The 21,834-nt window shown below is 46.8% G+C and overlaps 1 protein-coding gene and 1 non-coding gene across 4 annotated transcripts; both read right to left on the bottom strand.

Annotated features, from left to right (window-relative positions):
* Window positions 1-289: 289 nt before the first annotated feature.
* On the bottom strand, window positions 290-21,544 carry Pdia4 (protein disulfide isomerase family A member 4). 3 transcript variants are annotated; one of them, XM_074061246.1, is made up of 10 exons: window positions 21,172-21,544; window positions 15,317-15,494; window positions 13,379-13,584; window positions 10,300-10,437; window positions 8,000-8,135; window positions 7,631-7,791; window positions 5,580-5,731; window positions 3,064-3,220; window positions 2,355-2,588; window positions 290-1,055 (listed from the first exon to the last, which is right to left on the bottom strand). In XM_074061246.1, exons 1-10 carry the CDS (start codon window positions 21,257-21,259, stop codon window positions 643-645), a joined length of 1,863 nt encoding a protein of 620 aa, XP_073917347.1. In that variant the 5' UTR covers window positions 21,260-21,544; the 3' UTR covers window positions 290-642. The 3 variants fall into 3 exon arrangements, with proteins under 3 accessions (XP_073917347.1, XP_020041674.1, XP_020041673.1); XM_020186085.2 differs by having other exon boundaries at window positions 7,631-7,789; window positions 7,915-8,120; window positions 10,299-10,437; window positions 15,317-15,479; window positions 21,172-21,528; XM_020186084.2 differs by having other exon boundaries at window positions 7,631-7,789; window positions 7,915-8,120; window positions 10,299-10,437; window positions 21,172-21,522.
* LOC141421130 (small nucleolar RNA SNORA51) lies at window positions 18,251-18,380 on the bottom strand. Its single transcript, XR_012445804.1, has one exon. It is a non-coding gene; the product is annotated as a small nucleolar RNA SNORA51 (small nucleolar RNA).
* Window positions 21,545-21,834: the final 290 nt, after the last annotated feature.

Raw genomic sequence — 21,834 nt, 5'->3', positions numbered from 1 at the left:
CAGGTATTTTCTAACAGTTATTAAGATTTAGTAAATTTTTCATTCCATTATGACAGCCTCCCTTAACTTTCCACCATGCCAGAGGTCATTTCTACTCCAGTGTGGGGTATGGGACCATGCTCCTCTACCCTTGGCCCAGGGTGTCAGCAGGTGGAATGGTGACCGTGGAAATGCTACTGCTGTGGTGTGCCCAGGAAGAAGCCCAAAACTAAAATGTACCAACAGTCACGTTTTCTGAAACTAACAAACAGTTCCTTGGACAATGAGAAAGTAAAAGGCAAACTCCACATGATTTGGCAAAGACTTTTTAAACTTTAAATTAAAAAAAGAAAACATTCTCACAAAAGAATTCAACTTATCTGTTTTGAAGAAATATTAAAGAAGATTAAAAAAAAAAAAAATCAGACCCAAAATGATAAAAATAGATGTATCCTCCATAAAAATTTGATCTAAACTAGAGTCATTCATGGCTATTCAGTATTCAGAGCACAAGGTGACATACCCAAGTATAGCTTAAAAAAAAAAAAAAAAAGGCCAAGATACTGCTATTTCACCCATGGCCTCAGCCCTCAGGGGCTCACTCAGTGGCCGCTGGTGGCTACAGTGTCTGGCCCCTCCCACCTCCTGCAGACCTCCAGGTCTTCAAAGTTCTTCTTTTGTCCTGCTCCACTTTGTGGCATGTTCATCTATAAACTTGCTCAAGTGCTCCAGGTCTCTGTCTCCACCCTCAAATTTAATCGGGTTCTTTTTGTCCCCACTGGGGGCGAAGTAGATGGTGGGGAAGCCCTCCACCTTGTAGTGCTCACTGGTGATGTCATTGGCGGTAGCATCCATCTTAGCGATGACCAGGTTCTTCTGGCCCTTGTACTTCTTGGCCAGGCTGGTGTAGACGGGCTCCAGCTGTTTGCAGTGCCCACACCATGGTGCATAGAACTCTATGAGGACATCCTTCTTGGGATCCATAACGATGGCATCGAAGGTCTTTCCCACCACCACCTTGACTGGCCCCTTGTTCTTGGGTACTGGCTGCGATTTGACAACTGGCTTCAGTTTTCCTGCCAAGGAAAGCAGGTGGGAGAGGCGCTGTTAGTGCTGAAAGGCCTTGGACTTTGTGGCTCTACTTCGACCAGGCAGTGAGCTACACAGTGCCAGGGACAGGAAGGGCCTTGTTCCCCCAAACCTCTTCTAGCAATGGGCACTATGGTTAACTCTTCCAATCTCTGCAAAGGCCAGAGAGGGTGAAGGGCCATCCTACCCCTGGCTAATGGGCCACAGGCCCTGTTCATCAAAGTCATCCTGAAAGTCACAGACTGGTACAGAGATGTTACTGACAGTGCTGGCACCAAGGTCCTAAGAGCCACAGGGAAGTCCAAGAAGTCCAACAGGCACTTTGTATGGCCAGTTCTGGGAAATGGATGATTTGCTCAACCAAGATCAATAAACATACTATTTATATCCTAAATCAGGTTTTCTTCATCTATGAAAATTAATTTCTCAGTCAAAAACCCAAATTTAAAGTTTTGGGTTTTTTGTTTTTTTTTTTTTCCCCTAAAGAAAGGCTTCTTAAAATTTCCAAGATTTATTTGCCTCTTTTCTAAATAAATAAATGAAAAAAAAAGAAAGAGAAATCAGCCTCAGTGTGATGATGCACAACTGTGACACTTGAGATAGAATTGAGTTCAAGGCAATTCTGGGCTATGTAGCCAAGCCTGTGTCAAAAAACAAAAACAAGACTGGAGGCATGGCACAAATGGTAGAGTGCCTGTCTTGTTGAGTGCAAAGCACTGACTTCAAACCCCAGTACTGCCAAAAAACAAAACAAAAACACACACAAAAAAAAAACTGAGACACTCCATCCATCTCCACCCTCTCCATCCCTCAGGTCCAGGAAAGAAAAGAAGGGTCAACTCATGAGAACAAGGGGCTGACAACAAAGAAGCTGAGTTGGGCTCAGAAGCCACCAGAGGCATTAACTGTGCCCAAACTTTGCACTATCTGATCTGCATATGATGCAGATACCCCTTTGTGTACCCCTGCTCTAACCCTCAATTTTAGTTCTTGAGGCTGATGCTAAATAAGCCCTAAGTGAACTCCCAAATCTTACTTTTGCTTTCAAAGTACACAATTGGAAGAATTACCAAAAGTGGTGAAAAAAATCTTCCCAAATGTTTGAAAACACCCTCTAAATTGTCTTGCTGCACTGGGGTTTGGGGCCACACCTCTCCCTTCCCCAGACAAGAAAGTCAGAGAGGGGGTGGAAGTGGGGACATGAGTGGGGAAGGGGCTACCAGAGGCCTCCATGATCTGGCCAGATTCTGTGCCCCACCAAAGGAGAGACCTGGACCTCAACTAACCTTTTTTGAAAGCTGTGACAAACTCCCGGAGGGTGTCAGAATCAAACTCCTCTGGCTCCATGGCAAACTTCTTCCCGTTCTCGTCCAGGATGGCTGCATTGACGTCCTCCCCACTCTCACTGAGCCCTAGATCCTTCACCTCTGTGACATAGTCCTCCTCATCAGCAATGGCAAACGTGTACTCAGGAAAGTCCTTGGCCACTTCCAGGACTTTGTTCCGCCAAAACTGAGTAGCTGAAATGGACCAAGGGCTGTGAGCTGAGTAGCTGTGTGGAGCAACTGTCCCAGCATGGACCCTAAGGTGAAATTTAAAATTCTGTCGCTAATGTTCTCTGACAAGGCACAAGTCCCAATGGACCTCAACTGCAGAGACAAGCACTTCTGGTAGAATCACTGTTTGTGAGCAGGTGGCCCAACGCTGGAAGCCCACCTAGCAGCCCTAGGAGAGTCGTGCTCTCCTAGCCAGAGGCTGTCGTGTCCTAGCTCTGAAACCTCATCTCTAACAGGGCACTGGGCTTGATTCTAAGCTGCCCTCTTGCTAAAAAGGGAAGGAAAAAGGATACTTATTATACAGCACAGAAACAGAAGAAGATCCTGAAGCTGTAATAATTACACCCATGCAACTAATCTGCACAAGCTGGGGGCGAAATTTCTACTTTTGTGAGTCCCCCACCCCACCTCAGACAGATCTCTTGGTAGGCTCCCTCACCAGCTCTGTAATCGAAGCTGAAGTCCACACTGTAGTAGACGACCACTAGGGGGCGCTTGGTATACCGCTTGGCTTCGTTGGTGGTTTTGCGGTGGCCTACTAAAGGCAGGGCATGCTTCAGCACGTGCTCCTTGATGGCTGAAGCCTCCGTGGAACCCTGTTTTAGAGAGGGCACAGGTGAGAGGGTACCCAGCAAAACAAGGGCTTTAGCTAAATTGTCACCGTTAATGAGCACAGATGTTTGCTCTGAAGGGATTCCGCCCGAGAAGGACTATGGAGACATTAAGGGGATCAGTCTCAAGGGGTCAAACACTCTGGGCTTGCCCCAATTCAAGCAGACCCCCAATAACTTCCTGTTGTCTTTTTTGACTCGTTTCCCTCTGGTCTACACTACTTCACTACTTCTCAGGCAAGGAAGACTCTTTCTTTTGGCCTGGGCTCACCAAGCCCAGTGGCAAAGCAACTCAAGGCAGGCTGGTTCTTGGATGACAGCAGCTGCTAACTTGGACTGAACTGGGCAGAACTTTCCATCTTCAGCTAGGTAATGGGGTATGGTCCAGGTTCACACAGCTGGCAAGTAGCAAGTGAGGCTCTGCATTCTCCCCCAAGAAATCACACCTTAACCTTCATATTGTAGTAGAGAACAGTGTAGCTTCAGGTTAAATTTGGAGTCAGAAGAAGCTGCATGGCTGGTGAGTTACCAACCACCAAGACTGTCCATCCTGTCTGGGAAGTGAGGTGTTGAACTAACACAGTTGGGCACAAGTGGCTATCCTTGAATAGGCTCAACAATGAATCCCTTTAAGGTTGGCTCACAAGGCTTTCCAGGTGGAGTGTCTTAGTATCATGTGACCCCACTGACATTTACACGGCACCTGTGACTAGTGGGTACAGTGGCAGTTACCACGGGGACTACAGAGCTCAGTCATCTTGGAGCCAGGTCTTCTGCTGTACAGCTAGAAAGTGGTGTGTGAACCCTGAGCCCAGAATTTCTGTCTGCATGGGCAGCCAGGAAGATGGCCCCTGTGGCACCGAAGGACATGAGCTTTGCCAAGTGGGAAGGGAGCAGAGGCATACAGGGGAGGAAGCAGCAGGGTAGAAGCAGGGCAAGGTGCCATAAAAATCTGGTCTGATGGCACTGGATGGGTGGAATGTGCTTGAAAAGCAGGCAAGGTGTGCCTTGGAAGCTGCACTAAGACGTTAGACCCAAGTGGCAGGGGACTACATAGAGTCTTTAATTATGCTGCTTCCCTAAAGTAAGCTTCACTGAGAAGGCTCTTCAAGAGAAGAGCAGCAGCAGTGATGGGCTTGAAAGACCACAGTACATGAATCGTAACTTTCTGGAGTTGAGGACCCCTTTCAGAATCTATTGAAAATCACAGACCCCTTATGGAAACGCACACCATATAAGCTATGTTTTGATTCCCAGGGTCCTCAGCACCCCCACAAACATCCCTCTTTGGGCCCTGAATCTGTGTCTATGAATGAAATGAAGAGAAACTGGAGGGAAGGACTACCCCAAGTCGGGGGAAGAGGAAGCCCTGAGCGTCTTGTGGTAAATAACAGACAGGGCAGGCATGCAGACTGGGAGAGGGAGCAACAGAACTAAGCGACGAGGGAGGAAGGAGATGAGGGGGCCAGAGAGACTCAGGACAGTCATAGTTTCTCCAGGGGTCTCCATGGTTGCTCCGTTGGTGCTACCCTCACTTCCTTCCTTCCAGGTCCCATGAGAGCCCACAATCCAATGAGGGCCTTGATGCCATGGGGTCATCCCAGCCTGGGAGATACATCTGCACTTCCATCTCAGATTCTAACTTCTGTGGGGCCCCAGTGCAAGAGACACTCTCCACACACCAGTCTTTGCTGAATGAAAGCTTTGAGGCATCGCTCGAGATTCCTTCTCAACCTGAGATCTATTCATTGAAGCACTTGGAACACTGAGCTGAACAGAGCATCTGCTTGTCCTTCTAGAACTGAGTGTGCCACACACTTTAATTGGATGAGGCTGGGGATAGAGGGTATATAGGAAGTAGTGAAAACAAAGGCCAAATCCATGTGCCAAGCTCAACAGCCAAGGACCAGAAGGACCTGAGCCACCTGCCAGGTGCCACGTGCCAAGGCACCTGAGCCACTTGAGCCAATGAGGCTCAGCTCAGACCCTGGCTACAGTCAGGCCAAATGCACAGTGTGAAGGGCACCCAAGGAGCTTGTCAGCCAGGAGGTAGGAAGACAGCAACTGTTTTGGCAAAGCAGGGCCCCCATGACCTGCCAGGTGTGTGAGTCTTTCAATCCCACCCCTCCTGCAAACCTGGTTCATGAGCCCCTTTCAGGCTGTATTCCCATCCCATATCTTTAAGGTTACAAGTTGGATGGGGAGACAGTCTGGGAAAGGCACTCCAGATCCTGTGGACAGGTCAAAACCTTCATGCTTCAAACCCCAGACCCTCATGCTTGCTGGGTACACAGGGACTGGCATGGCACAGGATACATCAGGCCCCTGGAGAGCCTTCACTTACCTGCACATCCATCACCCTGCTCCTGGGTTCATACTTCGACTGGAATTTCTCAGGCTGCATTACAACCAACTTCCCCAGGGAGACCTTCAAGAACTTAGCTATTTCAGTGCTGAAAGTGTGGTGAAATTTGTAATCTTCTCTCAGATTGTTAGCTGACAAGTTAACAAAACAATTAAACACAACTTATTAAATACCTTAAATGACTGAGGTTTAATTCATTACTCATATTGGCCAAAGCAAGTGTCCAGAAGAGTGTGACTGCCACTTTAAGTTCAGTATGGACAATTCCTAGAGCTTAACTGTGTGGAGTACGTTTAAGTCCTGATCTTGGAATTCGTCAGAAATAAACTGAATGTTCACAGAAAACTTAGAATTATTTGTCAGGAGCAACTGTCACCTGCTGTCTACGAGGGTGAGCAGCACAGTGACACTCAGACTGAAGCACCTCACAGAGGACAGCCAAGCAGCACATGTTCGATCCCTGTGCTGAGGTTTCACACCCACCACCCTTCATATGGGCTTAGTCTCCTCCTGAGTTTGGGGCTGACTGCATGTGGGCAGGAGCCCTGGATGCAAGGCTTCTACACTCAGGGAAAGCCCTGGGTAGACTAGGGTTTCCCTCAGCAAGTGTCTCCCAGAATAGTCAAGAACAGATGATCAGGGTGTCTAATAACACTGAGGAAACATGAATCAAATTTAACTCTACTTAAGTTTTATTACATTAACCTACATTTGATGTATGCACAATTGTTACTGTGCTAAAGAAATCTGTACTCAGTGGCAAGCAGTACATTTAAAACACTATAGCTAGTAACTTCAAGTAGAAGATCAAACTGGTGGGGGAGACGGGAGACAGACGACAGACTCACTGAAAAGAAAGTGAAGGATGGAAAGGACCACAAGGGTCCTAAAAACACATCTTCTGTTCACTCTGTAGGTGCCTCCCAGGATGGCCAGCACTCCAGTCCCTAGGCATCAGAACCCAGACCCGGGCAGATAAGGGATTAGGAATGAACTCAGGGTGCCACGCTTGAAGCGCTCTATCATTTAAGCCATGTCCCCATCCCCAGACAATGGATTTCTTAATTATTGCTGTCTGCCCCACCATGGCAGAACAACTAATTGACAGCTGTTCATAATCACTTCACATCTCAGACTAGCAAGATTAGCCTTTATTGTGCACTCATAGTACCAGGGGCTCTCCTAAGCATTTCATCTACATCATCCCGATTACTGTGACAACTCTCAAGAGTAGGAAAGATCGAAGCCTTGGGCACTAGTAGTGGAGTCACAGCCAGTAACCACAATGCTAGTATCTGGCAGAGGCAGGACAGGAACCCAGGCCTGACCCAGAGGCCCTTTGCTTTGGGGTTAGAGCTGTTCCCTCTTGCAGGGAGGAAGACAGACAACTTGGGCGATTGACTATGCCCTTTCCTTCTCTGTAAAGACTGTGGGGTGGGAGGAAGAGGGGAAGAGGACACATGGCATAGCCAGTCTTGCACACTGAGTATGTGATTGCACCATCTATGTACAACACAGGTGATAAGGAAATGACCTAAGCCCCAGCCCAGAAAGCTCATTCTCACAGATGCTACCTTGGTTCTTCTATTAAGTCATCTCTTACACTAACGCCCCCAGGAGTTTTATGCAGAGTGTGTGTGTGTGAATCAAATCCAGGGGGGGGGGGGGGGGTGTGTGTGTGTGTGTGTGTGTGTGTGTGTGTGTGTGTGTGTGTGTGTGTGTGTGTGTGTGTCATGTATGCTAGGCAAGCATTCTACCAGAACTAAACTCCAGTCCTTGCAAAACAGTCAATCAACTGTTTATGCCACAGCTCCAGTCCATTTCACTCTGGTTATTTTGGAGATGGGGTCTTGCAAACTATTTCCCCAGGTTGGCTTTGACCCAAGAGCCTCCTGATCTCAGCCTCCCAAGCAGTTAGAATTCCAGGTGTGAGCCACTTTCACACGGTCAGCCCTGGACATTTATGCAAAACAGCGTATTTCCCAGCAGCCTCAGGCACATTTTGTTCAGCCCAGAGGGCCAGTACTTACCAGCATCCTGATACTGTTGGTAGGCTGGGTCACTGTCCCCCTGGAAAACTCCAATGATGATGACATCATCTCCATCCTTTAGGAATTCCTGGACCTGCTTCAGGGTCAGAATCTCCTTCGAGGGAGGTCCAGACTGCTCAATCATGTAGTCAACAATTCCTAAGGGCAGAGCACAAGTCTGAAGAGGGCCCTGTGAGCTGCCCAGATACTCAAGCTCCAACTGTTCCAAGGCAGTTCCCTAACTGCTTCCTACCCACAGGATAGGAGGAAGGGAGTAGTCATACCATATTTCTCTCGAGGGCCATTGTAGTCAAAAGGCCTTCCCTTGCGGAAAATCTTCAAGGTGGGATAACCAGAGACATCGAATCTCTTGGCCAGTTCTGTCTCTGCAGTGGCATCGACTTTGGCCAGAGGGATTGGGGGAGAACGCTTGCTGAGCTCCTTGGCGGCCTTCTCGTACTCAGGAGCAAGTTTCTTGCAGTGTCCACACCTGCCAGGAGGAAGCCAATTCTGTCAGGTGCCTGTCCCAGTGAGTACTCATCTCCCAGCTGAACAAGGTACAGGAACTCATTCTGTGTCTCTGAGCAACTTGGTTACATTTACCAAACTTTAGACTCTCCCAGGTGAAGGTGCCAAGCCAGGACATGCCAAAGCTGAGCTTCCTACCACAGCATTTGTATGTAGGAAAAATGTGCACATGCAGACAGGAGCATCACAACTGTGGTAAAAGGTAAAACATGAGAAAGGCCAAGAAAGCCAGTGTCCTAAGGGAGAGGATATTTTTGGTTGGGGACCTGGTAAGAATACAAATTAGGGATGACCTCACAGACAGGTGACAGCTAAGCTGGGACATGAGGACAGGGGGCAATCAGACAGGAGCGCATAAGCAAGGTAACAATGTGAACAAAGGCACAGAGAACAGCAGAGTGATCATCTCTTACTGCATAAACCGCAGGGCAGGAGAAGATGAGCATGAGTCAGAGAACTCGGATTAACACTACTTCACTTAACATAGCCTGTCTAGGGGCTGGAGTAGTTCAGTGGTAGAGCATGTGCCTTTATCATACGCGAGGCCCAGGTTCAGTCCTCAGCTCATACTCACACAATATTTAAAACAGCCCATCTATTCCATAAGACCCAGTGACTCGTGCCTGGCCAGGACCTCACAACATAGGTCCTCCATTCTCCGATGCTCAGTTAAGGTAAGACACTCTTGTTCAGGTGTAAGGACATCCAAATGAATTAAAGGATACATCCTGAAACATGTACACTATTTTCAAGTGAAAGAAAAATTGTCCTCTTTAGCATCATAAATCGGACAAACCAGCACTATCATGTCTCCTGAATGGTCATAAAGTAGAATCTGCTGAGCATCCATTGGTGTAATCATGCTGTTTAAACTCCTCCCATTGCTCCCACCCTGTGGACCAAGACCCAAGACCCCTGCTGTAGCAATAAAAGGGCTAGCATCTCTCTAGCATTGAAGGAGGGTTATGAGGGTGCCATGGGCCTGGTTGCTTTTCTTTTTTCTCTCTGAAATAATTTTACTTTCCACCATGCATCTGTCTTCTCTTTTTTTGGTGGTACTGGGGTTTGAACTCAGGGTTTCAGGCTTGCTAGGCAGGCTTTCTACCACTTGAGCCACCTCACCAGCCCTTTTTTGGGTTGGGTATTTTTGAGATAGGATCTCGAGAACTATTTGCCTAGAATGACTTTAAACCATACTCCTGATCTCTGCCTCCTGAGTAAGCTAAGATTATAGGTGTGAGTCACTGGTGCGTAGCTTGTAGAGGTTTTGCTACAGAATCCAAAGAGCCTCAAGCTTGGGACTGTCCAGTCGCTGCCCAGAGTCAAGATGCCCTGACCCTTGCCATGCAGAAGGTGAGAACAGCCTTGGTTGGATGATTTTAGACTCACATGCTTTGCCACCTTGTTGACTCCAGGGGGCTCATCCACAGAATATAGCAACTTGGGGCTACTCTTCCTAGCCTGATGGTCACAATCCTGATTCATAATTCACTGATTTCTAGTCTATATGGCCCATCCTGACAAACAACAAGCCTGCTCAGGAGTCAGAACCACTGGGTGATTGGTGACAGGTTCACCAAGATAAAATGGTGCTGCAGGCTCTTTCCGGGAGAGGCTGAAGGCCCCTCCTAGAGCTACACTTATTTTCCCTTTGAAGTTCCATTTTGACTCTTCTCAACTCCAGCTTTTCCATGCAATTGTGCATGTTCCTCCTCTCCCCAAAAAGTTCAAGAATGGCAGCCACTTTGTTCCCAAGCTTTTGGGAACCTTACAGATCAGCCACTTGCACTCTCCCCCACTCTTTCTTATTTACTTATTCATTTTTTGTTTTGTTTTTGGTGGCACTGAGGTTTGAACTCAGGGCCTTACACTTGCTAGGCAGGCACGCTTGAGTCACTCCATGGACCCCTCTCCCACTCTTTCTGTATGGGTCCTTTTCCTCCTGAAGAAAGGATTACCTGCTTCCTTCCACACCAGCTCCTCTGACAGTTCCCCATGACCACCTCTCTACTAGAAGACTTGGTGCCTTAGCCTCATCTTGTGTCCACCTGTACTGTCCCTTTCTGCCACCTTTCACCTATGCCTAGCAGGGTGCTGAAAAATCCGTATCTTACTAACATTAAATGAGCCCCCATCTTACCATGGAGCATAAAACTCCACCAGAATGATGTCTGCATCACTGACAACTTCATCAAAGTTATCTTTGGTCAACACAAGTGTGACTTCAGGTGGAGGTGTCCAGTTGGGCTGGGAGATTTCTTTGACCTTGGCAACGATTTCTGAAGAAGCAAAACAAGACACATCAAACGAGACTGAGCACATGGAGACCTGAGCTAGCCGGTACATCACCTTACTCCAGAAGCAGGTGGAGAACAGGGAGAAAGTAGCTAGGGTCCACAAGGAGAGCAGGAACTGTGGGAGTTCCTGAACTTGGACTGCATTTCTAACCAGGGCCACCCACAAAGTTTTAAGAACAAAGTTAAGTCAGAGGGTTCCTTGTTTCCAACAAGTGTCTGTAGCATTTCTACTCACCTGACCTGCAGCCTTCTCTAGATGGTATACAACGTACTTGATGAGTAACTTCAACCATTTATTTATTCCCAAACTATTTACTAACTGCAGGAGAACCTGAGCAGTCATTTACCATGTTTTGATCATATATGCCTATTAATACAATTTTGGGACATCCCCTTAGCATGTACAGATCGTGTATGTATTTAACTATACACACCTAGCACTAGTGTATTACATGCATCATAAAATATGTGCAAAAAATCAAGAAAAATGTTAACAAGGAGCGGTAGCTCTTCTTGCTCCATCTACAGCAGCACCTGGGAAGACATTCTAACAAATGCCTGTTTGTGGCCTCATTCCCCAGAAATGGAGTCAACAACTGGGGTGGGGACACAGAATGTATTCTCACAAAAAAACGCCGGGGCTGGGGATGTAGCTCAGTGGCAGAATGCTTGCCTACCATGCATGAGGCCACGGTGTGAGCGCGTGCACACCTGTGCCAAGCGGTTCTTAGGACCATTGGTTACAAACCCTCTTTTTCACTATGGATCACACCCAGGATCATGTCTGACAACCACTCCTGAAAAGCAGCAGACTTTAAGATGCAGGGTGCACAAAATACACTTCTCTCACACTCACAGCATGAACTGCCTGCCCCTGCCCACACCCCGAGGTCCCGAGCCAGCCAACCTAGGGGAGGCTCATGTATTAAAACTTACCCGGAGGAGAGGGCCAGGGCTGAGAAGCACACTGTGGCATGTGCTACTGTAAAGGTTCCAAAATGAGCCAGATTCTTTGCAGTCTAACATGGCGTAGACCTCCAAATACCTCTATTTCACTTTTTAGAAAGAATGCACACTATTTTCAACCTGTTTTGGGGTTAAGTTCCTCATGTGTGGCTAAGACATATTTGTTAAATAAAAACAGGTGCAGAACAGTAACAAGATTTGCTGACCATTGTGCAAAAAAAAAAAAAAAAAAAGAAAATTATTCACAAACATACTTGGCATACCAAAAAAAAGTATATTTGAAGACTACAGAAGATGCCAAAAAAAAAAAGAAACACCACGTTTTGCTGGCGGAATGGCTCAAGTGGTAGAGCACCTGCCTAGCAAGTGTGAGGTCCTGAGTTCAAACCCCAGTACTGCCAAAAACAAAACAAAACAAAACATTGACTACATTAGCCATCTTCCTGGAGGGGAGCTGAATCGCCCTGGGTCAGGTAGAAAGACTATTAATTAATCTATTGCTGCAAATTATGAAGCACATAAACAATACTCCCTAGTCAGTGGACAGGTATCTACATTGTGAAATTAAGCATCAATGGAAGCACTTTTTTTTTTTTGGGGGGGGGGGGATACCCACAACTGGCTCCCCTACTTAAAGGCTCATAAAAAGGAACTTTGAGATCATGTGCAATGATCTCTCAGATGAGAACCTGAGGCCCAGCAAGGGGAAGGCACTGTCCAGGCCATGCACCTATCTCATAGCTATTAAGATTCAACCTAAACCCTATTTTTTTTTTAAATGGTGGGACTGGAGTTTGTCAGGGCTTCATGCTTACAAAGCAGGCACTCTATTATTTTGAATTTAGGGTCTTGCAAACTATTTGCCAGGGATGGCCTCAAACTGTGATTCTCCTAATCTCAGCCTCCCAAGTAGCTAGGATTACAGACGCGAATCCCTAGTTCCTGCCTCTCCCCCCTTTTTTCTTTAACAGATCTAAAAAAATATGCCACTGCCTAAAGGAAACAATTTTACTTACTCGTTCATTTAATAAAACTTACGCAGTGCCTGATGTAAGCCAGGCAACAGACCTGAGTATAGAAGCTGTCAAGAGAGTCCCTGGACTGCAGCTGTCAGTGTATGGCTTTGCACCACAGCACTGGCAAGGCCTGGCTGCTTCTAAAAATGCCAGTTATGTGGCCCAACTTGAACTTACTGAGCCAGAAACTCTGGGCTGGGACTCAGGAACTTGTCTTCATGAGCCCTCTAGATGCACGCTGAAGATGGAGAACCACTGCTGTAGAACACGGAGAACTATGATCCTTCTTTCCCCTTTTTGGACTACAGGGATTTGAACTCAGGACCTTCGCTTTGCTAGGTGGGTACTCTACTAACTTGACCCATGCACCCAGCCCTTTTTTGTCTCAGTTGGTTTTCGAATAGTCTTACATTTTTGCCTGGGCTGGTCTGGACCATACCTGTGCCTTGTATGTAGATGGGATAACAGGCATGTACCACCATGGGTTAAGATGGGGTCATGCTAAGTTTTTGCTGGGGCTAACCTTGAACTGAGATCATACCACTCTCTGCTTCCCAAGTAAATGAGATTATAGATGTGAGCCACCTTACTCAGCTGATGTCATTTCTTTCTCTTTCCTTTGGTGGGTGGGCAGTACTGGGGTTTGAACTCAGGGTCTAGCATCTGCTAGGCAGGCGCTCTAGCACTTGAACCACATTCCTAGTCCTACTCTGAATCTTTAGTGACATGGTCTAAAATGTTGGAGGTACCCCTCCTGCCAAGGTGGAGTTTGATTTCAACCTTAGTCATCCCAAGCACCCCAGCAGAGCTTGTGCTCCTGGGGAAGCAAGTCCATTTGCCTTTCCTTCCTTCACTGCCCAAGGCCCTCTCCTCTTGCTTTTGTTCTCAGAGAAGGGAATCCTGGGTCCAAGCACATCTTAACAGCTCAGATACTGACTCACCTTCCTGCGTCCTGGAACCTTCATAGTCAACAGCCTGTCCCTTCTTCAGGATCTTGATGGTGGGGTAGCCACTCACATCAAACCTGCTAGCCAGCATGGATGCAGAAGTTGCATCAACCTTAGCAACAGCAATGGGAGGATCATTGTCCTTCAAGGTCCTGGCAATTTTTTCATATTCTGGAGCAAACTGCTTGCAATGTCCACACCTAAGAATTAGGGTTAGAGAAGGGAAACAGATTAACTGCACTCATGGAGACGGAAATCCAACATTCACACAAAAATGGGGGCTTTGGGAAATATATGCACTTAAAAAGAGACATCATGTAACACCACGAAGAAGACCGCAGGAGCTTTGAATCAAGCAGGTCTAGCAGGTAAACATGCTACCATTGAGTCACATCCCAGCCCAAAAATATCTTGAACAAAAGCAAAGTGTGGTGGCACATGTCTGTCATCCCAACTATGGTGGGAAGTGCAAAATAGTAGGATTGCAGAGTAGACCAGCCTGAGAGACTCTACCTCTAAAATAACCAGAGCAAACAGGACCGGAGGTGTGGCTCAAGCAGCAGAACACCTGCCTAGCAAGTGCAACACACTGAGTTTAAACTTTAGTATCACACACACACACACAAAAAAAAAAAAAAATTAAAAAAAGGTCTGGAGGACGTAGCTCAGTGGTAGAGAGCTTGCTTAGAATGTTTAAGACCCTGGGTTAGATCTCCAGCATTGACGGTGGGGGAAAAAGGCATTTCTATGGAATACAGAGACTTTTTTTTTTGTCATTATTCCCTAAACAGTGTACTATAACAACTACCTAACACAGTATTTATCTTGTACTAGGTATAACAATCAAGAGATGATTTTGGGGCTGGTGGAGTGGCTCTAGTGGTAGAGCACCTGCTTAGCAAGTGTGAGGTCCTGGGTTCAAACCCCAGTATCACCAAAAAAAAAAACCAAAAAAACAAACAAAAAGAAATGAATTACAGAATACGGAGGATATATGTAGGTTATATGCAAATACTACTATACCATTAGACATAAGGGGCTGAAGCATCTGTGAATCTTGCTGTCTGTAGGTGACATGGAAGGTTAGAATTAATCCCCTTCAGACATCAAGTGACAACCCAAAGTTTCATCCAGTGATTCTTTTACACTCACTCTCAGTATACAGTGGAGTTTTCCAGAGGCTACCTGACTATAAGAATGTCAGCACTCTGATATTAACATGTAAGAGACTGCTATCATTTAAAAATTAACCAATAGGGCTGGATATATAGTCAGTGGTAGAGAACTTTTCCTAATATGTGCAAGGCCCTGGATTCCATCTTCAATACCACAAGAAGTCACTAAAAATTAATAAGTATTTATCAAAAACACTGAACTACATAAAACACTCTTTGGGGTCCTTGATTTAAAAGCGTTAAGGGGATCTTGCAACCAAAAAAGTATCAAAATGGCTGATCCATAAAACAGAAATAGACCTGTTAAAAAGGACTATTTAAATAATAACCTATTTTGTCTCAGAAGTGAAACAGGAAGGAGTGGAAAGAGAAAAGAACAAGGGGTTATGAAATACAAAGTAGTATGAGAAGTAAAGGGGAAAAGAAATATTGCATTAGGATGGGCAGAAGTGTGATGCTTGTTTCCCCCAGGGCTTACACGTGTAGAGGAAAAAAAAAAGAAAAAAGAAACAACACCCCACAGGCCAATAGCCTGAACCTGGGGCAAGCACTCTGGACTACCTACATGGAAACCTGAGTTTCTTCTTTCTTCCTTGAGGGCTTCTTTCTTCTTTGAGGGCTGGTTCAAGGCTGACTGATGTTAGCTGGAGTTCCTGCAGCCATACCCTCTCGCTCCCTGGGGCCTGTATGACCTTGAGGGGTCCAGCATGCTGTATAGAGGCTGTCCAGCTACAAGAACTAAAAGGTTGGTCCTTACCATGGTGCATAGAACTCCAGTAGCACTGTATCTTTGTCAGCCACAAAATTATCAAAGTTTGCATCATTTAGGACCAAGACACCATTTTCTTCCTTAACTTCCAAGTCTTCTTCCTCGTCGTCTTCCTCCTCCTCCTCCTCATCTTCATCCTCAATGGCATTTTCTGTATCAGAAGAATCTGAGCAGAAATTACTCATTTAGGAAACTGGTGACTCTCCTCTTTAAAACTATGCAAGAACCTCAAAGCCTCAAAATGTGTCATGAGCACTGGGTGCCCCTCTCACCAGAAATTCTGTTTCAACTCTACATACTGCATGGTCACTTCGGATTCCATATAAGGGAGCTCATAATGTTTGAAAACTACCATTCTAAAATTTAAAGTTCAAATGCCCCAGATGGACGTGGGGTAACATCCCTCTGGATGCTTTCCAGAGGCAGGGCCTCCATAAAACCTCCCCAGAATGAATTATCTGGCCCCAAAATAGTACAACCAGGAAACAAGGACTAATTCTCATCTTTTCATTCTGCAGGCCACATACTAATTTTAGGGGGTGGCATGTACCTGATACTCATAATAGAAAGCAGTCCTAGCAAAGTGTTCTTCCCAGAATGTGAGAAACTGAGCCTACCCTACTGTCAAGTTTAAGTTAATTCTTTGCCAAACTACGGACATAAGTGATCATGGACCCCCAGTTCTCATTAACCAGTTTCTCCACCTACAGTCATGGCAGCAAACAGATCTGAGTGCAGTAAGCACGATAATTTCATTAACTCTGAAGCCAGAATGTTTCAAGGGGCCAATTATTCTTCTTTTCTGAAGCTGCTTCCCAGGAGCTCAGTTAACACTGCTAGTTACTGTTTGGGGCTAAGGGTGTGATCAGGGCCTGAAAAACCTCTTCTCAGGATCCTGAGGCCCCTGGGACCTGCCAACAGTACTAAGCCAGCGTTGGCTCTGCAGCTGTGGGGACAAAGAGACCCTGCACACGGCCCCATCACACTCCCTCTCTAGCACTCTGTGGACGCTTTGATAACTATCGTTCACATCTACCAATCTGCAAACTACCTACAAAAATCCCACCTTCACCTCCCACTAGCCACTATCACTCAATTCCCATTCCTCCCTCCCCACTACCTCTTCCCTCCTTGCACAGTTCTCCCTCCACCCCTCCTTTGTCGAAGGCAGGAGAAAGAACTCTAAAATGCCCATGAGTTTAAGGGAAGAAACCAAGCCAGCTTGTGACTCTCTTGCCCTTTGTTACCTCCTATGGCAGCAGGAAACCCTCTTAGGCACCATCCGCAGGTGCCAGGGCTGGGGCGAGCACAAAGGGCCAGGTTTGACTGGTGAAGTGGCTCAAGTGGTAGAGCATCTGCCTAGCACGCATGAGGTCCTGAGTTCAAGCCCCAATAGCCCCCCAAAATAATAACTATTATTTTTGGGGTAAGTGAGGGGGTGGGGGAAGGGGGGAGAAATGACCCAAACACAGTATGCACATATGAATGAAAAAAAATAAATAAAAATAAAATAAATAAAATAAATAAATAAATAATAAAAAAACAAAGGGCCAGGTTCCCGGGGTATACAGGAAGGGAAGGGCGCAGAGAAGACCCTAAGCCCTTGGTGGAGTGTGTGACAGCACCTGGTTGGCCCACATGGCATGTGCTTTTGGGTAACAATCTAAGGAATAGGAGATAGCTTCCTCACCCCAGAGAACAACCCAGCATTCCCACGGTTTTACTGCCTCCCTATTCAAATCTTTGTTGATCACTGACTGGGAATGGAAAGAACTCTGCTCTGTGGAACTCAAAAACTGGTGCCTAGGTTGAGGGTATGGCTCTAGGGATGGCACGCCTGCCTAGCAAGCAGTGAATTTAAAATTAGTGGTCTGGACGTCAGCCTCAAGCCCGCCTAGCAAGCACAAGGTCCTGAGTTCACACCCCAGTGCTGCCAAAAAGAAATCCTTTACAAATTATCAAATGAATGAGGCACAGTAAGAGAGTAATAACTAATGACAAAAATAGAACAATTATGAAAAATGGTGCCTGGTCTGTTGATGTGATTCTTTGAAAGACGATGTGAAAACAAAAGATGTATCTTGTTCTGGTATCATTAACCCTACTCAGTGGTAACTAACTCCTGTTCCAGGGCTGGTGGCTTACACTCCTTTATACTCCCATCAGACTGAATCCCCTCCCAGCCTACACGATATGGCCTGGTCCTCCAGAATCACGGAACTTAATTCTCTTGCCACCCTCTGAGTATAATACTGGTTCCCTGGGCTCACTACTGAAGCTACCTCAGGTGTCCAGTCCACTGTAACCCTGCAGGGAAAAAAAGCAATGACTGGCTTTCCCACAGGTTAACTGTACCCCTCATTTGAGAGATCCCCTAGATGGCCTGGTGGCTTGATGCAGGGATGTCACACAGCTTCTCTGATCCAATGAGGTGCATGGTGTGCCACAGCACACCACCTCCTTCTGTGTGCTCCACAGGTAGGGTTTGTGGACCACCCTCCATACACACTCACTGCCCGGGCTGCTAGGCCCAGTCAGAGAACTGAATTTATTGGCAGGCAGATGGAAAGAATGGAGATAAGGAAACGTGGACAGAGAAGATATTAGAGGACTCATTCCACTCTTCAAGCTAGAAAACACGGCTAGGAGAGGAAGGAGAACTTGATAGTCCTCCCAGTTACACAGGTGGAAGATTTATGTGTACAGTGAATATACCTAAAACAGGGCTGCATGGACGGTCCTTCTTGGGTGAATTTTACAAAAAAGGAAGCACAAATATGTTCTCTTGCCTACGTGTAGCATGAAGTGGACTCTCAACACTGCTAGCAAAGGAGACCTCCTGATCAAATGGGTCAGGGCGTTCCCAAGAGGCATATTCCTTTAAAAAGATGAATTTCATTACAGCTTTATTTCTTTTTTCTCCCATTTCTCCCCATTCACAATACTGACCAGGCACAAGAACTGGGCTGAGGTACATACAGGGTGGGTTTATTTTTCCTCCTCTTTCTATAGTCAGTGTAAGAACACAGCCTGTGGTAAGCACCAGGAGGCCTCTCATTACAGTTTTAAATGACAGGACATCCCCTGTAAAATTAAGAACTGTCAACCGTTTTAAGACATGGCCTTACCTTTCTATTCCTCCCAACTCATAAATAACCTTGGTGATTCCTCTGTAATTTGACAAGGGGCTGGCTCTATGCCCACCCACCCTCACCTTTTTGTCATGGGTGCTATATTCCTAACCCCTACCTCTCTATTCTTATCCACTAGAATCTACACATCCCTGCAACTTAAAATACCCCAGATCTTAATGAGAACACTGCTTTTCACTGGGCTTTGCTCTTTTTCTGGTGGATTGAATTCAGCATCTTTTGAGCCGCATCCCCAGTCCTGGCCTTCACTTTTAAAGTTGGACACACTAAGAAAATAAATCCAAAACCTACCAGCACATTCTGAAAGGGTGCAATCTTCCTCTGTAGAAGACAAGTGAAGCGACACACATTCACCTCCACATTGCTCAGCCCACTCCTGAAATACTCCCACTGAACACACCTGACAACAACACTGCAACCCTGCCCAGCCAGATACAGGCAGCTATTTTAAGGATGTACACACTACCTCTAACTCTCACCAGGAGGGGCTCATAACAGCTGGACAAACTACCATCAGACCAATGCTAAACAGTTAATAGTAAACAGGGAGAAAGTTGCTATCTGATTAAGGATCGGCTCATTGTAGACAATATCAACTATAGACAGGACACTGTGCCAAACTCTGTGCTCGTCCCAACACTTTTTTTTTTTTTTTGCAATGCTGGGAATCAAACCCAAAGCCTCCCACATGCTAGGCAAGCACTCCACCGCAGAGTTACATCCCAGCCCTTAAACACACCACTTCACCTTTGGAGGAAATTGTATTACCTATCGATTACAGATGAAGAAAATAAGCCCAGGGAACTATTGTCACCTGCTGGAGGATCTCCAAGCTACTTAGTGAAAGGGAAGTCTTGACAACTTACTGCTATGTGTCACAGGCTTTCTTTGCAACATGCCCAGTTTTAGGTGTAATCATTTAGGTCTTCCACTTTTAAGGCTCTGAAAAGAATTGCTTCTTAGGAATGAAAAGAGAAAAGCAGTTTTAAAAGCTTCTTAATGTGACACACAAGTGAATTTCCACACAGGGAGAGGGGCATTTAGGTGTCCAGACACCACTATGGTGCTGAACCTAAAATATGACAGAGGATAAAAAGGGCTAAAGATTTAGAATATCTGTGGTAGGCATAGTGCAGCCCTGAAACAAATCTGTTGGTCAAGTTATCCATAAAAAGCTGTGAAAATGAAGAGCCAAGGATGCTCCAAGGGATGGGAAAGAGTCAAGGTAAGAAGAAAAAGCCTTGTCCCAGAAGACGGTCCTTAGCCAGGACTCCCAGGGATTTCTGGGCTCATTCCAGAGACAACTGCTTCCCAGGGTCTCTACTGCCCTAGTGACCTGTGACCCACAGGATAAACTGGCTGGTCCCAATAGCCTTTTTAGTCCACCTAAGTGTGCCACTCTCCCTCCCAGGTCCCTCAAGAATTCATTCCAAAATAGACCACTGGACTAAAACCAAGACAATGCTATTTTGCTTTTTAGCTATGTTCCAAAATTACCTACCAAGACACAATGGTCCTCAAACTTTAACTGGCTGTGAAAAACTTGTTTAAAATGCAGATTGCAGGGTCCACTCCGGTATTTTCGGTTTCTGTATTTAAATGAGTACCCAGGTGATTTGGATAAAAGTGCCAAGACACACTTGTAGGCAGCAGTGATACCTGGTTTCTATTAGCAGGTGTTTTTCCACCTAGTGCTGGTTTTTATTACTTTTTTTTTACTTGGGCAGACTTTCGAATCAGTGATCCACACGAAGTTACTTAATCTGTCTGAAAGAGTGTAAAATTCACACCTCTCCCTAAGCACTAATATTAGAAAAGAGGGTTTATTTATATTGGAAATAACTCGATAAGGTAAAAAGCTGGTAGTTAAGAGGAAGGGCAGAGAAGAGCAAGGTTAAGACCAATACTACTGTACTGGGTGCTATGTTCTCTAGGAATTTTAGCTAGCACTTCCTAATTTTCAAAGTTCTCATGTTTGCAGCTAGCTAATTTCGAAGGAAAAATGCAGGAATGAAGACCTAAGAGCTACACCGAGTGTGCACCTGACCAGCCTTGACGCCTACGACCCAGCGCAGTAACTGGCGGATAGTAGGTGCCGAATAAACGCTGGCAGAACGAGTGCTAGCCCCGGTTTCCATTTAAAAAAAAGCAAACCAGGCCAAGCCTCTCTTTCTTAACCCAGAATGCATGCGTTAATTATTTCCAAATTTAAATTTTAAGAAACTGCCCGCTGCCCGAGACTGCCCGGAGAACTCTCACTATGGTCCTCCCGCCCTCGGCCCCGCTCTGACACCTGTTTTGAAAATAGTGTGGCACCCCTCTTCTTTTCCACTCCTAGGGCGTTTGCCTGGAAGTTTTAACCAGTTCTGCACTCCCTTTTCCAGGGCAGAGAAACAAAATTGAGCAAATGAGGGTGAAGAAGCTGGTTGCAAAGAAGGCACACTGCATAACAGGGGCTTTCAGAGAGTCGGGGCTCATGAGGACCCGATCTCCTCTACTGGGATCCCCAAAACGATCAGGAGCTCATCAGCCCGCGGTATCGCCTCTAAAACTCCATCAAGTCCGCTCCGTGCACGACGCCAGTTGCCAGCTCTGCAGGGGATGTGCATGAAGCCCGCCCGGTCACCCAGACCTCGGAAGGGACGCGGCCCTCTCTCTAACCAGCCCCGGCCCTCCCGCTCGCTCGTATACCTTCGTCCGCTCCCCCGGCATTCGCCGCGACCAGGAGCTGCGCCATCGCCAAGAGCAGGACGAGCAGGCAGGCTTTCCGGAGCCTCATGGCTGCAGGTGAAGAGCACGGTCTCCCGGCACCAACGGCCACCGCGTACTTAAGGACCGAGCTACACCCCAGCGCAGGAAAATCCTCCAGGAAGTCCTCCCCGGCGATTGGCTGGAGGCGGAGGAAGCCGCGGGTCACCCAATCCCCGCACAACTCCGGGCGCGAGCCTCGGCGTCCCGTGCTCGCCAAACCCACTCCGCGGTGCCAGCACTCCGGATCCGCGCGCCCCTCCACCCTATGGTTAAAACTCCGAGCCCTAACGTGAGGTGCCCCCTTCTGATTGGCTGCGCCGCGACCACCAATCAGTGGCTGCCACTCGGTTTGCTGGGAGCGCACAGGCGGAATGCGAAAACAGAAGAGAACAAAAGCGTTCGGTCAGAACCTGAGGGGCGGGGCCTGGCTACGTCTAGGGACGCGATTGGCTGGAGGTGCAATGGGCGGGACGGGACTAGGTTTCGTGCGGCCCAGCTTGGCAGGAAGAGCACGTGTCCTTAGTGTAGCACTGAGAGCTGGGAGGTTGTGACAACCCAGTGGGCCCCCTGAGGGCTGGAAGCCAAAGGGGGCGGAGGAGCACA

This window comes from Castor canadensis, chromosome 2 (genome assembly GCF_047511655.1).
Source record: "Castor canadensis chromosome 2, mCasCan1.hap1v2, whole genome shotgun sequence".
Lineage (NCBI taxonomy): Eukaryota > Metazoa > Chordata > Mammalia > Rodentia > Castoridae > Castor > Castor canadensis.
The sequence above is the reverse complement of the archived record's forward strand: the minus strand, read 5'-3'. Positions and strand labels throughout refer to the sequence as shown.

Coding starts and splice junctions, on each gene's coding strand:
- Pdia4 (XM_020186084.2), bottom strand. CDS start 21,259: ATGAGGCTCCGGAAAGCCTGCCTGCTCGTCCTGCTCTTGGCGATGGCG. Junction 15,495..21,171: donor TGCCGGGGGAGCGGACGAAG/GTATACGAGCGA, acceptor ATTTCTGCTCAG/ATTCTTCTGATACAGAAAAT. Junction 7,790..7,914: donor TGGCCCTCGAGAGAAATATG/GTATGACTACTC, acceptor CTCTGCCCTTAG/GAATTGTTGACTACATGATT.